The sequence below is a fragment of the Oenanthe melanoleuca genome, chromosome 1A, assembly GCF_029582105.1.
Source record: "Oenanthe melanoleuca isolate GR-GAL-2019-014 chromosome 1A, OMel1.0, whole genome shotgun sequence".
NCBI lineage: Eukaryota > Metazoa > Chordata > Aves > Passeriformes > Muscicapidae > Oenanthe > Oenanthe melanoleuca.
The window spans coordinates 4,332,506-4,345,912 of record NC_079334.1 but is presented as its reverse complement, the minus strand read 5'-3'; the positions used below and the strand labels follow the sequence as shown (position 1 = coordinate 4,345,912).

Here is a 13,407-nt window from a genome sequence, read left to right as displayed (position 1 = left end):
AGTGCCCCAGCTGGATACAAGATGTACATTCCAGATGTTATGTCCCATTTTCCTTCACCGAGGAGAAATACAGCATCTTGGTGGATGTGAATGAAACCAACAGCACGGGAAGGACTCTGAGAAGTCAAAAGTGTGCTTGAGCCATATAATGGAGCAGCAGGGAAAGTCCTGGTCTTCCTGTAAGTCTCTGCCATCCTCCCGCTGAGGGGTCTGACGATGGAACATTTCAGCTGCTTCAGAAAGCAGCTTTGGAGGCTTCACCTGCCCCCTTGTTCATCACTGAGCAACGCACCTCCAAGTACCAGGTGAAAGACACTTTAGAATGCATTCAGCTGCGTGTAGTAACAGCGTGAATTTGAATCATCCCCCGGCAGAGCAGTTCTCATCCCCGTCCCTTCACCGGGGGGATGCATCAGGCGCGGGTTTGGAGCTGCATTCCCCACCGAGGCGGTGCTCAGGATGGGATGGGAGCCCGGTAGGTGCGGGGAGCGGCTGTGAGCGGGTTTGGAGCTGCATTCCCCACCGGGCGGTGCTCAGGATGGGATGGGAGCCCAGCAGCTGGCGGTAGGTGCGGGGAGCGGCGGAGCGGGGCCGGAGCTGCCCGGGAGGGCGGGGGCCGCCCGCACCTGGGCCCGCCCCGGAGCGGCGGAGGGTGGGAGCGGCGGGGCCGAGCGGCGGCAGCGGCATGCCCGGGGACAGCGGGGACAGCGGCTCGTCCCGGAGCGCCGAGCGCTGAGCTCCCGGCGCCATGCGCGGCCGGCTGCTGGCGCGGCTGCGGCGCCGGAGGCAGCTGCGGCTGCTGCTGGCCCTGGGCGCGCTGGCCCTGGCGCTCTGGGCCGCTTACCTGGAGCTGGTGGCCGTGGCCGCCCCGCAGCGCAGTGAGTGACCCCGGAGGGGAGGGAGGGAGCGGCGGTGCCGCGCTCGCAGCCCGCGATCCTACCCCGCGATCCTGCCCCGCGATCCTGCCCCGCGATCCTGTCCCGCGATCCTACCCCGCGATCCTGCCCCGCGATCCTGCCCCTCGATCCTGCCCCCCGATCCTGCCCCGCGATCCTGCCCCGCGATCCTGCCCCGCGATCCTGCCCCGCGATCCTGCCCCGCGATCCTGCCCCCCGATCCTGCTCCCCGATCCTGCCCCGCGATCCTACCCCGCGATCCTGCCCCGCGATCCTGCCCCGCGATCCTGCTCCCCGATCCTACCCCGCGATCCTGCCCCGCGATCCTGCCCCGCGATCCTGCCCCGCGATCCTGCCCCCCGATCCTGCCCCGCGATCCTGCCCCGCGATCCTGCCCCGCGATCCTGCCCCGCGATCCTGCTCCCCGATCCTGCCCCGCGATCCTGCCCCGCGATCCTGCCCCGCGATCCTGCCCCGCGATCCTGCTCCGCGATCCTGCTCCGCGATCCTACCCCGCGATCCTGCCCCGCGATCCTGCCCCTCGATCCTGCCCCGCGATCCTCGGCAGCCGCGCCCGCTCTCCAGGCTGGGCTCGGAGCGGGGCTTTCCCCCGGCTGTTCCCTTCCCTGCCCCCTTTCTGCCGGGAGACCTACCCAAATCTGACCGTGCTTTGAGATGCTTCTCGTTCTCGGTGCCCCGGTGCGAGCCTGGAAGGCGGCAGGGATGCTTTGAAGGCGGCTTTGATGCGAGAAGTGCATGCAGAGCAGCGGGGAATGCGTACCCTGGAGAGGCGCAGCGCTTTGTGCAAACTTTCGGGAGTACAAGGCTCGGGCTAAGTGCAAGGAGCTGTGCCTGTTTTTGTCTGAAGTACAGGAAAATTCTGTCATTGTGGCGCGGCTTTTTGCGCTTCTCTTTTCTGAGTTACAGAAAAGTTTCATGTGGCTCATAGTTTTGTAAAAGGCTGTGATGTTGCTGCTGGTTTTTAAACAATATCAGTGCTTGCTATTAATCTAATTTGAAAGTATGTTTTCAACTACGTGTTCGTGCTTAACTATTGCTACTTTGTGGTATACTGGTCCCTTCATTACTAGTTATAAACTTCCTAATTTTTACTCCCACGAGTCAGCCTTGGTTTCAGTCTTACAGCTTTGGACTGTAACTGTGCAAAGGAGCACCATGAGGGTCTTATTACAAGACTTCAACTTGTACATTTGTTCTCTATTATATGAGATATTGAGGCTAAAAACACATATTTATTGTTCCAGCGGTGTAACAGATCTGATTTCTCTGGCTAGGATAAATCCTCTAGTAATAATCCTCTTTTTATGCCCAGTGAAATGAGAAGATGGGTTGTTCTACAAGTCTACTTTGCATTACATCTTTCATGCAATCTCACCGTGCCCTTTACTGTACATCACTTTGTCAAAACCTCACCAAAAATGCTTAGAGAAGATTTGTATGGCTGGGCAGAGGGCTTGTGTAGAAGCAAGGGAGAAAACAAGTGAGAAGTATTTAAAAAATGAGGAGAGAGGGGCTGAGTCAGGTGTTTGGAGTTGTACAGCTGATGGTGCTTTCACTGCCAGCAATGCACAGGGAGAAGGAGGGGATGGGAGAAATGTCCCCACTGAGAGGGGGGACAGCAGAGATGTGCAGGAGAAAACAACTTGCTTAGTGAATTGGATTCTTCCCCTTTGCTTTAAGACAGGGTTATTTTTACATCTCTGTCATGGCAGTTATTGTTTCAAAACTGAAACTGGAAACAGTGAGATGACTACAGTTACTACCAACTAAGACAGAACATGAACAAAATAACTGCATTATGTTAAAATTCAATTATATAAAATTCCAGGTTCTCCCAAATCCACCAGAGATGTTGCTGCTCATTGCCAGCAGAAGGTATTTAAATGCTGCTGGAAAGGGTGGGAGGGTAAAATCCTCTGGCAGACAGTTCCTCATGGCTCAGCATCACAGGGGGCTGTGGCCACACTGGGCACTTGGTGTCATGTTTTCTTGGCCTTGTAGCCAGAATCCTGGAACCTGCTAACAGGAGGAAGGTTAATCTATGACCTTCCCCACCCTTCCTCTTGCCCTACTACCTCTAAAAGCCTGTTTTGTTTTAACAGAAATCAGAAATCCCAGCAGAAGACAAATACTATTTGTTTTCTTTTGGCTGCTAAAACTAAGTAATATTTCTTTTTCTGGGGACAGGGATGTTTGTGTGTGTTTGTGACTCCTTGTGGTGGCTCTTTCCAGGATCCTGGGAAGCTGGTGTACAGGGGAGTGACTCTGCAAGCAATTAATAGTTTTTCCCTTGTTTCTGCATTGTTTTCTGTTGCATGTCCCAGGTGGGAACCCTGTTGTAAGTCACTCCTGGGACCAGCCAAGAGCTGCCACCTCAACTTAGCTGATGCAACAGACTCCCCAGTTATTAATGATAAAACACAAAAGCTCTTTATTGGGCAATTTTTCTTGGCAAAAGGCTAAAAGGCCATTGGGGCCAGAAAAATGAAAAGCTGCTGGGCTTGAAAGATTTGCAGGAGATCACTGTTTCTATCTCTTGTGTCTGTAATGGAGTTTCTTCTTGCCTCCCTAAAAGGCATTGTAGTACAGCTTGTTTGGAAAGCCAAATATGTTTTTCTCTTTCCAGAAAAGTGATTCCTCCTCTTGCAATGCTGTAAGGACTCAGAGAAAATACTGCTTTTCCTCTCAGCCATGCATGAGGTGGAGCACAAGCTCCTCTGCTGCTCCCACACCATCCCTGCTCTCCAGTCAGTGTCTCAGAACAAGTCTTCTTCTCCTCCTGAGCTTTCTGCTCCTCTCCTGTCTTACCCCCCAGATTAGTGTGTGGTGGAGAGAGCAGATGTCAGATGCCATGGGGTGGGTGTTTGAGGAAGTGATGCTTAAAAACTGGAGCCTTGACTGTGCTCTCTTGAGGTATTTGCAGCTTTGCTGTGCAACAAAGTCAAGCATATCAAATAGTTTGGATAAAAGTGAATAAGGAGTCTAGGAGAACATCCTGGAGTCATCAGTGCCCACTGGCATTCCTGATGCTGGGAGAGTCTCTGGCATGAGGAAATCTCTCTGTAATGTTAAAGTCAAAGGTTGAGGGATCAGCCTGAGGTGCAGGACACGTGCTGGTGAACACCATGGGATTTCTGTGTGCCAAAGCTGATCTGGAAAGTTGAGCTTTGAGGGAGGCTGGGATGGGCTGGACAGGCACAGAGGATAGTTTGGGCTCCTGTGAGTGATGGCTTTCCTTGGAAGGTGATGCTGAAATGAGTAGTTGGTCAGGTAAAGTACAAAAATTTTGTTTTTTTTCTTGTGAGTATATTAAGGTGATATTCCTACACATTCCTCCCAGGGAGCCTTGTTGGCAGGACTGTTTGCTCATGAGTAGGAAGGTGTTTCAGGTATTGTGGGGTTTGCCTTTTTGCTCCTTTTTTTTTTTTTTCTTTTAATTGAGCATGTTTGACTGGTTTGCTGTCCAATAGGTGTTCATAGGAATCTTAAACATGTTTACAGCTGAGTGAGGAGAAACAAGCAGGAGCTGAAGATGGGCACACTCTGCTCACACGAAATGTGGCCTGTTGTCATCCAAAACAAGTTGTAACAGGCAGGACACTGCTCCCTGCCAGGAAACCCAGGGAGCTGGAGACAGTCTGTTTACTCCTGCTGCTGACAGGCACTGACCTCTCTGGAGTGGGCTCTCCACTAGGAATGTTTTCCTCATCTTTACGAGCTCCTGCTGGGGATGGGGAAACTTTATTATTTCGTGGGTGAATGAAGTGTTGGGGAGGGAGAAAACACAGAGGTCTGGAGAGCAAGCCCTGCATCCTGCCTTTACTGCTGTAATGCAGTTGGCTTGACAGCAGAGATGGAAGGGACAAGGGCAGGGAGAGGTCTTTCCTCAGGGATAACCCTCATCCCAAAATATTGCCACCTTCCAGAGCTGCTGCAGTGCTGTTTGGATGGAGAAGGTGGTGGGTCTGACAACTCCTCCTGCTCCCTCTGTTTTTCTCTTTTCTGTGCCCTGCAGTGCCTCTCTTGCCCACCTGTGCAGACAGGTTCAACTTAGGGAGTGAGGTTGATGTCAGTGGGCTGTGTTTGCAGGCAGGATGTGCCACAATCCCCTTTCCTCTGAAATCTGGTGTCAGCATAGTAAGAACACAGCCCCATCCCTGAAGAAACTCGGAGGTGAGGTCATTCCCAGCCATTGCTGTGCAGATTCTGGTTTTCCTGCTGCAGAGACCATGGTGTTTCAGGAGTCTGTAAATCATTTGCACTAATTTATTTTATAGCAGGTCTGTGTGTCACACTGAGCCAGGCACAAGGAGGGTGGGAGAGAGTCCTGGGAGGTGAAGCTTGGAGGAACAAGGAGTTGGGGACCCATATTTAACCTGCCCTTGACAACTGCTTCAACCTACCCCTGTTCCTCCACATTTTATTGTTGTGAGTAAATAACACTGGGAGTGTGTTATCCTCCTATCTTGGATTGTGTTAGTGGTTTGTGTCTCACTTGGGTTTTCAGACTGTTGATTTTCTAACTTGGGAGTGCACACTGGAGTCTGGAGTGGAAAATGGGAGGGCTTCAGAAGAAACCATGGAAATGTGCAAATAAAGGAGTCCTTATGGCAAGACTTCCATATCCCCAGTATGTGCATCTTCAGTATCCCTTTGCTGTCCCAGAACATCCAGGCCACTGAAAAGCACTGCCTGATTACTGATGTGAGCGGGCAGGTGTTTGTGTGAGCAGAGTATGTGCCAGAAAGGTGAAGTTGGACATTTAATGTAATGTATCAACTTCCTCCTCTTGCCTGGGTGCACAAGGAGGAGCACACCTACATCTGCAGGTTCATTCACATGCTCACACAGGCTGGCTTTGCAATCCCTCCTCCCTTTTGCAAGCTTACCTGCCTGGGCACGCACGGTATCGTTCTCCTGCAGAGCCAATTGCCCCCGAGGTTCCCTGGTGCACGTGGAGAGAAATGGGGCCATGTGGTCTCCAGGGGTGTCTGAAGGATGAATTCCCCTGTGTGCAAGCTGTTAACCCTCAAAGAACCCCATCCTGACCGAAAGGAGTGTCTATACCATGAAGCTTGCATGTCTGTGCATGGAAGGGCATCCATGGTGTGTCTGTGCTTGGAAGGACATCCATGGTGTGTCTGTGCTTGGAAGGGCACTTGTGAGACCTCTGCTCACAGTGATCCCTGCCAGGCAGCACCATTCCCAAAGCTCACAGTGATCCCTGTCAGGCAGCACCATTCCCAAAGCCCACAGTGATCCCTGCCAGGCATCACCATTCCCAAAGCCCACAGTGATCCCTGCCAGGCATCACCATTCCCAAAGCCCACAGTGATCCCTGCCAGGCATCACCATTCCCAAAGCCCACAGTGATCCCTGCCAGGCAGCACCATTCCCAAAGCTCATTGTGGGGTGATGGATGAGCCCTGCAGGTGGGGTCAGGGCAGCCTCCCTGGATGCTGAGCAGAGGTACTGGGCATCCTGCTGTGCTGTGTATAAGGAGAGCATCCCCAGCCCCATGTCTCACAGCTCCAGGGGAGAATCCAGGCTTACAGGGAGCAGCAGGGATCCCCCTGTGGCTTGGTTTGTGGGTTCACTGACACAGCAGGTGGGGAAGCCCAGACCTCATGCAGGGCCAGTGCATCCCTGCACTGCTGCTGGGGCATGTGCTGCAGGTAGGTTGTGAACCTGGTGCTTTTTCACCACCTAGCTTGGAGTCAGGTGGGTGTTTGTTTTCTTGGAACTTGGCCTGCAGTTTGTCTGGCCTCAGCAGATCCCCAAATCATTTGCCAGGATGACATATTACCTTTAACATAAGCTCTTGTGTCATCTCTTCATGTACTCATGTTAACTGGAACAGATTTATGTAGTGGTGTGCCAAAACAGCATGTATGCCTGCACACAGCTTCCTGCTGTGAGTTGGACTGGATTAGGATCTCTTGGATCCCAGTGGGGTGCCCCACACCACGGGGTTGGCAGAGGAATGGTTCTGTCTTCTAGAGATGATTCTGTGTGCTGCAGTAACAGAGAGGCTCTGCCTTCCCTCACCTGCAAGTTCAGGCAGATGTGAGAGAAAATGCACATCATCTTTAATCTGGTGTTTGGAATGACTGACATCTGCAGGGTGGAAAAAGGCAGGATGCTCTCCTGGGGAGAGAGAGAGCCTTGTAGGTCCTGGCAGTGGGGAATGGAGTAATGATGGGCTTCTTCCTCCAGTGCTATACCTCAGGAATTTATGTGTTGTGTTGAGTTTCCCTTTCCTATTTGTTCTTGCTCTTCACTGATGTTGCTTCTCACAGCTATTTCCCAATTCCATTTCTTTTTTCAGGCTTGCAGTAATAGCTAAGAAAGGAAAAAAAAAAAAAGGAAATAAGCTGGCTTATTTACATATGGTGTGAGATTTCAGAAAGACCCATGTGCCTTGGGGGGAAACAGTTGTGAGTCTGGGCCTTGGATACTCACCTTTTTCATGGTGTTAGGAATTCACAGCCTGTGTGTGTCATGAGCCAAGCCAGAGCACACTGGGATCTTGACCAGAGCTGCTCTGTAGCTCTGTTTTCCTGAGGAGGCTTTCCCATACCAAAAGGATGTTCCTGATCTGGAGAGAGCTCCTGATGCTTTAAGATGCTTAGGTGATCTTGATTATGCTGCCATTAAGTTCTCCTAAGGCATCACAGAAAAAATAATTTGTGTTGCCATAATAAATTGTTTAAATCAACTACACAGAATAATAATATTCATTATTATTATATATTCATAATGTAGTCACTAATTAAGATGTTGAATCATTTTAGATAATTCAAAGCCTGTTGAGTGGACTTTAGTTCCCTTGAAGCATCAGTGCCCCTCAAAAGATCACTAATTCTGATTTTATAATTTCCTAAGGCTTAGTTATTTCAGCATTTTCTGACTCTTTCCCATTTGAGTTGTCCTGGGGGGTTTTTGAGGGAAAAAAGGTCAATGTGGGTTTTTTCCCCAACTTCTAAAAGAAGGGGATTAAGCTGTCAGAGGTTACTTTACAGTGTAGGTCTGGTACCCTTGTGTGGCAAAATTGTCACCTCTGGGGCTGTTCTTCCTTTTCTGTGGCACTGCTTTCCATCAGAGACACAAATGGAAAGTCCAGGCCTTTGCATCAGCCATGGGGCTTTCCTTTCTTACTCCAGTGACCTCGATGTTAATTTCTGTTAATTTCAAATATTCTTGGGTTGTTTGGTTGGCTTTTTTTACCAGTTGGAAATTGACAGTCAGTGCTAGTCAGTGATGTAAAAACCCTGAATACAGATCAGTGGCTTGACTATAAGAGGCATGTGTTATCTTTTTGACTTTCTTTTTCTCATGCCTTCTGAATTGTGAGCTTTAGGAACTAGTAGCTTTACATGGCAGCCTGTGTTTCACTGAAATATGTAAATTCACACTCACTAAACAGTACTTCAGTGTCACATACTGTTGTTTTCCATTTATCAGTAAAAATATTTGATCTGTATCATCACCTGTGATGGCCACAGAACTGCCTAGTAGAGCTCTCTTTGAGTGGGGATAATCTGTATTTATGATACATGGACTTTTTTTTCTACCATTCTAAATAAATATTTCTACCTTCCCTGAAGAGGCTATTTACTTATTTCCATGTCATTAGTGTGGGCTTGGCCCATATTTGGAGCTGGCAGCTCTGACAGCCTTCCTCAGTGCTGCCACTCCTTTGAGCCTAGTTAAGATATCTGCAGCCCTTCTCGTAAATACTTCACTTCCCAAATTAGTTTTATTTATATTTCGTAATGCAATTTTCTGTAAAATTGCAGCAGTCATGTCTGGGTGCTCTTAACCCCATCTGAGCTGCAGAACAAAGTTTCTAATGGGCTGAGAATATCCTGTCCAGACCACCCTGTATTAATAGCCTCCATTTACCTATTGCCATGTTCTGTTGTAAGCAGGCCAGCTGGGAGTGTTTTGTTTGTTTTCCATCAAAAATGCAAAATAAACCAACCATCTGCCAAAACCAAGTTTTCCCATCAATCCTGACTGAGCTATAATTTCCAGAGGTGCACCTTGGTTAAAATTGTCTGCCTTACATAAGGAGTAAAGAGCAATTGCAAAATGAGACTTGAAAGCATCAAAGTGTATCAGAGTAAATTCTGTAACCAGCATTTATGCCCCATAGTCTGTACTCTCATACCAATGGGAGGGAGTAGTTAGCTGCATCTGCTTGGAAATTCAAAATAACATCCTAGACAAGGGATTAAGAACTAAGGCAGCACATGGAATATCTGCATGGATCTAAATTCATATGGGTTCTAGAAAGATTTTCAGTGCTAAACACAGCCTGAGCAGTGGTTTGTGGAAAAAGGTTTTGCCAAGTTGATATTTGATTTGTCTCCATGTGCTGGCTGGGCCACCAGCTGTAAGCACCCCAAGCCCCAGAAGTGGTTTGGTATTGACCATCATCCTCCTCTCCCCTCTCAGGCAGAGGCAAAACCCTCTCTCTGCAGGTGTTTAATTATTCAGGACCTAAGCAGCTGGGTTTGTTGGATGAGGAGCATGGCAGAGCTTGTTTCATCACCTTTTTTTGACCATGTGCCTTGGCTGCTCTGTCTCTCAGTTCCCAGGGCCATTCCTGCTCCTGCTCCTTTTCAGCTGCTTCCTCAGTCAGGAAGAACTTTGTAAGTTGCATGAGTTGAAGGACACTTGTACTGCTATGTTGGGAGCTTATTTATACTTGAAAAGATGTATTCTAATTCTGTCTCTGCTGTTTTGGTTACTTCTTCAGGGAATTGCACACACTTTGTGACACCAGGGTTTGACAGAAATTAACCTTGGTCATGGGTGTTTTCCTTTTCCATGGAATTACTGCCTGTAGCTGATCTGTATTTACTTGTTCATGTTGTACCAGTAGTGGAGCTCAGATTGTCAGCATTGAGCCTGAATTTAATTTGCTTTTTCTGGCAGTGCCTTTCTTCCACTGGCAGTTTCCCTGTTGCTAGCAGAACCTAGTGTGAAGCTAATAAAGCCTCCACCTGCCTTGCTCCCTTCCCCTCTCTCCCAGCCCTCATCTTCATCCCTGCTGCTGCTCTGAAGCAGTGCTGATGTTGCTAGCACAGCTCTGCACTTGTGATTCCTTGGAATCCAGGCACATCTCCCTGGCTGGCACCTCATGCTGCAGAGGGGAAGAGGCTCCTCCATGTGCTGGAGGGGCAGGGGAAGGTGCACTCCCTCTTAAACTGCTGCTGCACCCTGCCTCAGGCTGGCTGGTATTATTTCAGTTTCTCTGAGCTGTCTGATTGCTGTCTGCATTCCATCAGCCCCAGCCATGCTGGCCCATTTCCTTTGCTTTGCAAATTGTAATTGCTTTGCCAATTAACTCTGGGTCTTCCACTGCTCTTTCTTGAGTGCTTTTTCCCAAAACTCCATGCTTCCCAAAAAGGCATGGCTAGTTATTTTGTTTTTTTTTTTTTTTCCTGTTTTTATTCTTTGTAAATTTTGTTTTCACCTTTTTCATACAACTCTTTAATTCAATGCACAACATAGGCAGATCAAGGAGGGAAAGCAGCATTTTAGCAAGTTTTGCTGCTCATGCAGAAGTAGAGGAAGAAAGAAAAGTGGAAGGTAAAACCAGCAGAAGAGGAAGATTTGCAAGTACAGATGACAGAAATTATTGAGCAAATATAAGGAATAACCAAAAAGGGACATAGTGAAATGAGTGTCAGAGCAGAGTGATCAGAAAATGCCAGTGGCCACTAAAATATTGTAATGTGGAAGGAACTGAAGGCTAAATTAGAAGCAAATACTTGGGATTTCAGTGGAGCAGAGGGGCTGGAACAGAGATCAAAAAGAGAGATGTAGAAAGAAGAGTGCAGAGAATAAACCACTGTTTTAGGTTTAAAAGAAGTGGAGGAAAATACAAGGATAAAAGTTACACAAGCTTGTATGGATCATAAGCAGCTCTACCAGCATGATTAAAGATGTGTTTGGTGTCATAAGGGTGTTTGGTACCTGGAAAATCAGTAGTTTGATGGCTTTTTGCTGTGGTCAGGATATTTATATATATATATCTCCTTATTTCCAAAGAATGTAAAGACCTTTTTCTCTTGCTACAGTGAAAATTGAATAAAAGATGCTTGGAGAAAGGAGGAAAGAGCCAGAGCAGGCTCTCCTATGAGCAGCATTTGCAAATTAATGCTTGTTCAGCATCCAAGGAGCACCAGCTCCAGGACTGTCCAAAAGTGTGTCAAACTGATGGAATCCTTGCAGGTTTGCAGCCTCAGTTATTCCCCTGGGCTGAATGAGAGTCCTGAGAGCACAGCCTGGGTCTAGGAGCAGATCCCTGGGAGCTGCAGTTTGTCCCTGCTCCATCTCAGGGATGGGATTTGCTCCATCCCAGGAGCAGATCCCTGGGAGCTGCAGTTTGTCCCTGCTCCATCTCAGGGATGGGATTTGCTCCATCCCAGGAGCAGGTCCCTGGGAGCTGCAGTTTGTCCCTGCTCCATCTCAGGGATGGGATTTCCTCCATTTCAGGAGCAGGTCCCTGGGAGCTGCAGTTTGTCCCTGCTCCATCTCAGGGATGGGATTTGCTCCATCCCTGGAGCAGATCCCTGGGAGCTGCAGTTTGTCCCTGCTCCATCTCAGGGATGGGATTTCCTCCATCCCAGGAGCAGATCCCTGGGAGCTGCAGTTTGTCCTTGCTCCATCTCAGGGATGGGATTTGCTCCATCCCAGGAGCAGATCCCTGGGAGCTGCAGTTTGTCCCTGCTCCATCTCAGGGATGGGATTTGCTCCATCCCAGGAGCAGGTCCCTGGGAGCTGCAGTTTGTCCCTGCTCCATCTCAGGGATGGGATTTGCTCCATCCCAGGAGCAGATCCCTGGGAGCTGCAGTTTGTCCCTGCTCCATCTCAGGGATGGGATTTCCTCCATTTCAGGAGCAGGTCCCTGGGAGCTGCAGTTTGTCCCTGCTCCATCTCAGGGATGGGGAGGGATTTGCTCCAGCCCACATCAGCGTGGCACTCACTCCCTGTCCCCACTCCTTTGTCCCAGCCCTCAATCAGTGTTGCCCAGCTCTCCACAGCAGCTGAGCAGGGTGGAGAGCTGCAGGATAAAATTAGCAGGGAGCTCTTCTCTTGCCAAGTGCAGTGTCTGACCCAGCTGGGCCTGGCAGGGTAGAGAGGAAAACTCTTCAGTCTCTCCAGGCAGAGCACCCTGTGCTGCTGGGAGGGTTCCCAGGGCTGGGGATGCCTTGCCCTAGGGATGCTTGGCAGGATGCTGAAGCTGTTGGGAGAACAGGGTATTGCCAAGACAGTCCTGGGACACAGTAGGAAATCCTGATTCTCTCTCTGTTTCCTTCTTGTTCTCCCTTTGAATAGCATATAAACAGCCAGGAAGGGCAGCTCCTGCTGCTGGACACCTTCAGAGCTTCAGGGGCATCCTTGCCTGTGGAAAGGTTTTCTGGGCAGATGAGGGGTTTGGCTGCCCTGAGAAAATGAGTGTGCATTCACCCCTGGCCCCCTGCCAGAACAAGCTGCTGGAGATTCCACTGTCCCACCATAAATGAGAGCTTGTTTGCTCTCTATTACAGGGTGGCCTGGTGGTTACAGTACAGATTTGGGTGGACAGGGCCCTAGGCCAGCCTTGTCTCTGCTGCTGAACAAGCTGCTTTGACCTCCCATGCCTCAGTTAGGCTCTATGTCAAAGGTGTCAGTGACAATTTTTATTTGTTTTTTTGAAATACTTAATGTCCACGAATGGAAAAGCATTCACTGGCTCCAAATGAGTTCCCTGCAAGGGGAGAGCCTGTTGTTCCATTATTGTGCTGGAGCCAGCCTGCCCTGCTGGAACAGCCCTTCCCCAGGCTGCCACCCTGCCTTTGGTGAACCAGCTCTGCTGTGTCTAAAGCAGGGGCAGGAACTTGTCTGGGCCCCAGAATACAGATCTCACCTCTGACCTTTCCCATTCATTGCACTCGCCTGAACTGGATAGCCTGGGGCAAAAAAATGGGTGGAAGAATGCAGACTTGGTTTTTAAAACCCTGTTCCTTTCTCCAAGGCTCATGGATAGAGCTGTCTGCAGTTTGTGCAAGGGCAGCACACTGGCAAAGTGGGACCATTGCAGGGAGAAATAGTGAAAAGTTTGCACATCATTGGTCCTGCCAGCTGGAGGAGGCAGCCTGAGGGACACCATGGGTGTGGTGCAGCAAAATGAGCACCTCTTGACAGCCTAATAAAGGTCAGAGTAAATGTCAACATGGTTTGCATTGGGATTTGTGTTTTATCTGCAATGGCTGGCAGGCAGTGCTTCTGGGGAAAGCTGTGCCAACAGTGGGAAGAAGAAAAGAAAAGGCAAGTTCACTGTCTGTCTGGTGATTGTTCCTGCCCAAAGGGACGTGAAATTCCCCTTTTTCTGCAAATAGCAGAGAAATGGGAGCAGCTGTGAGTTCTGCATTTGGCCAGCCAGCGTGGCAAGTGGCCTCTCTGTGTCTGGAGGCACATCCAGACCATGTGCCAG

The 13,407-nt window shown here is 49.5% G+C and overlaps 1 protein-coding gene across 1 annotated transcript in view; it reads left to right on the top strand.

Annotated features, from left to right (window-relative positions):
* The first annotated feature begins 324 nt into the window (after positions 1-324).
* B4GALNT3 (beta-1,4-N-acetyl-galactosaminyltransferase 3) overlaps positions 325-13,407 on the top strand; it is a 53,583-nt gene continuing 40,500 nt past the window's right edge. The window contains exons 1-2 of the mRNA XM_056482510.1: positions 325-479; positions 559-878. Coding sequence (XP_056338485.1) covers positions 749-878 — 130 coding nt within the window. The 5' untranslated portion in view covers positions 325-479; positions 559-748. The remainder of the gene's footprint in view (positions 480-558; positions 879-13,407) is intronic.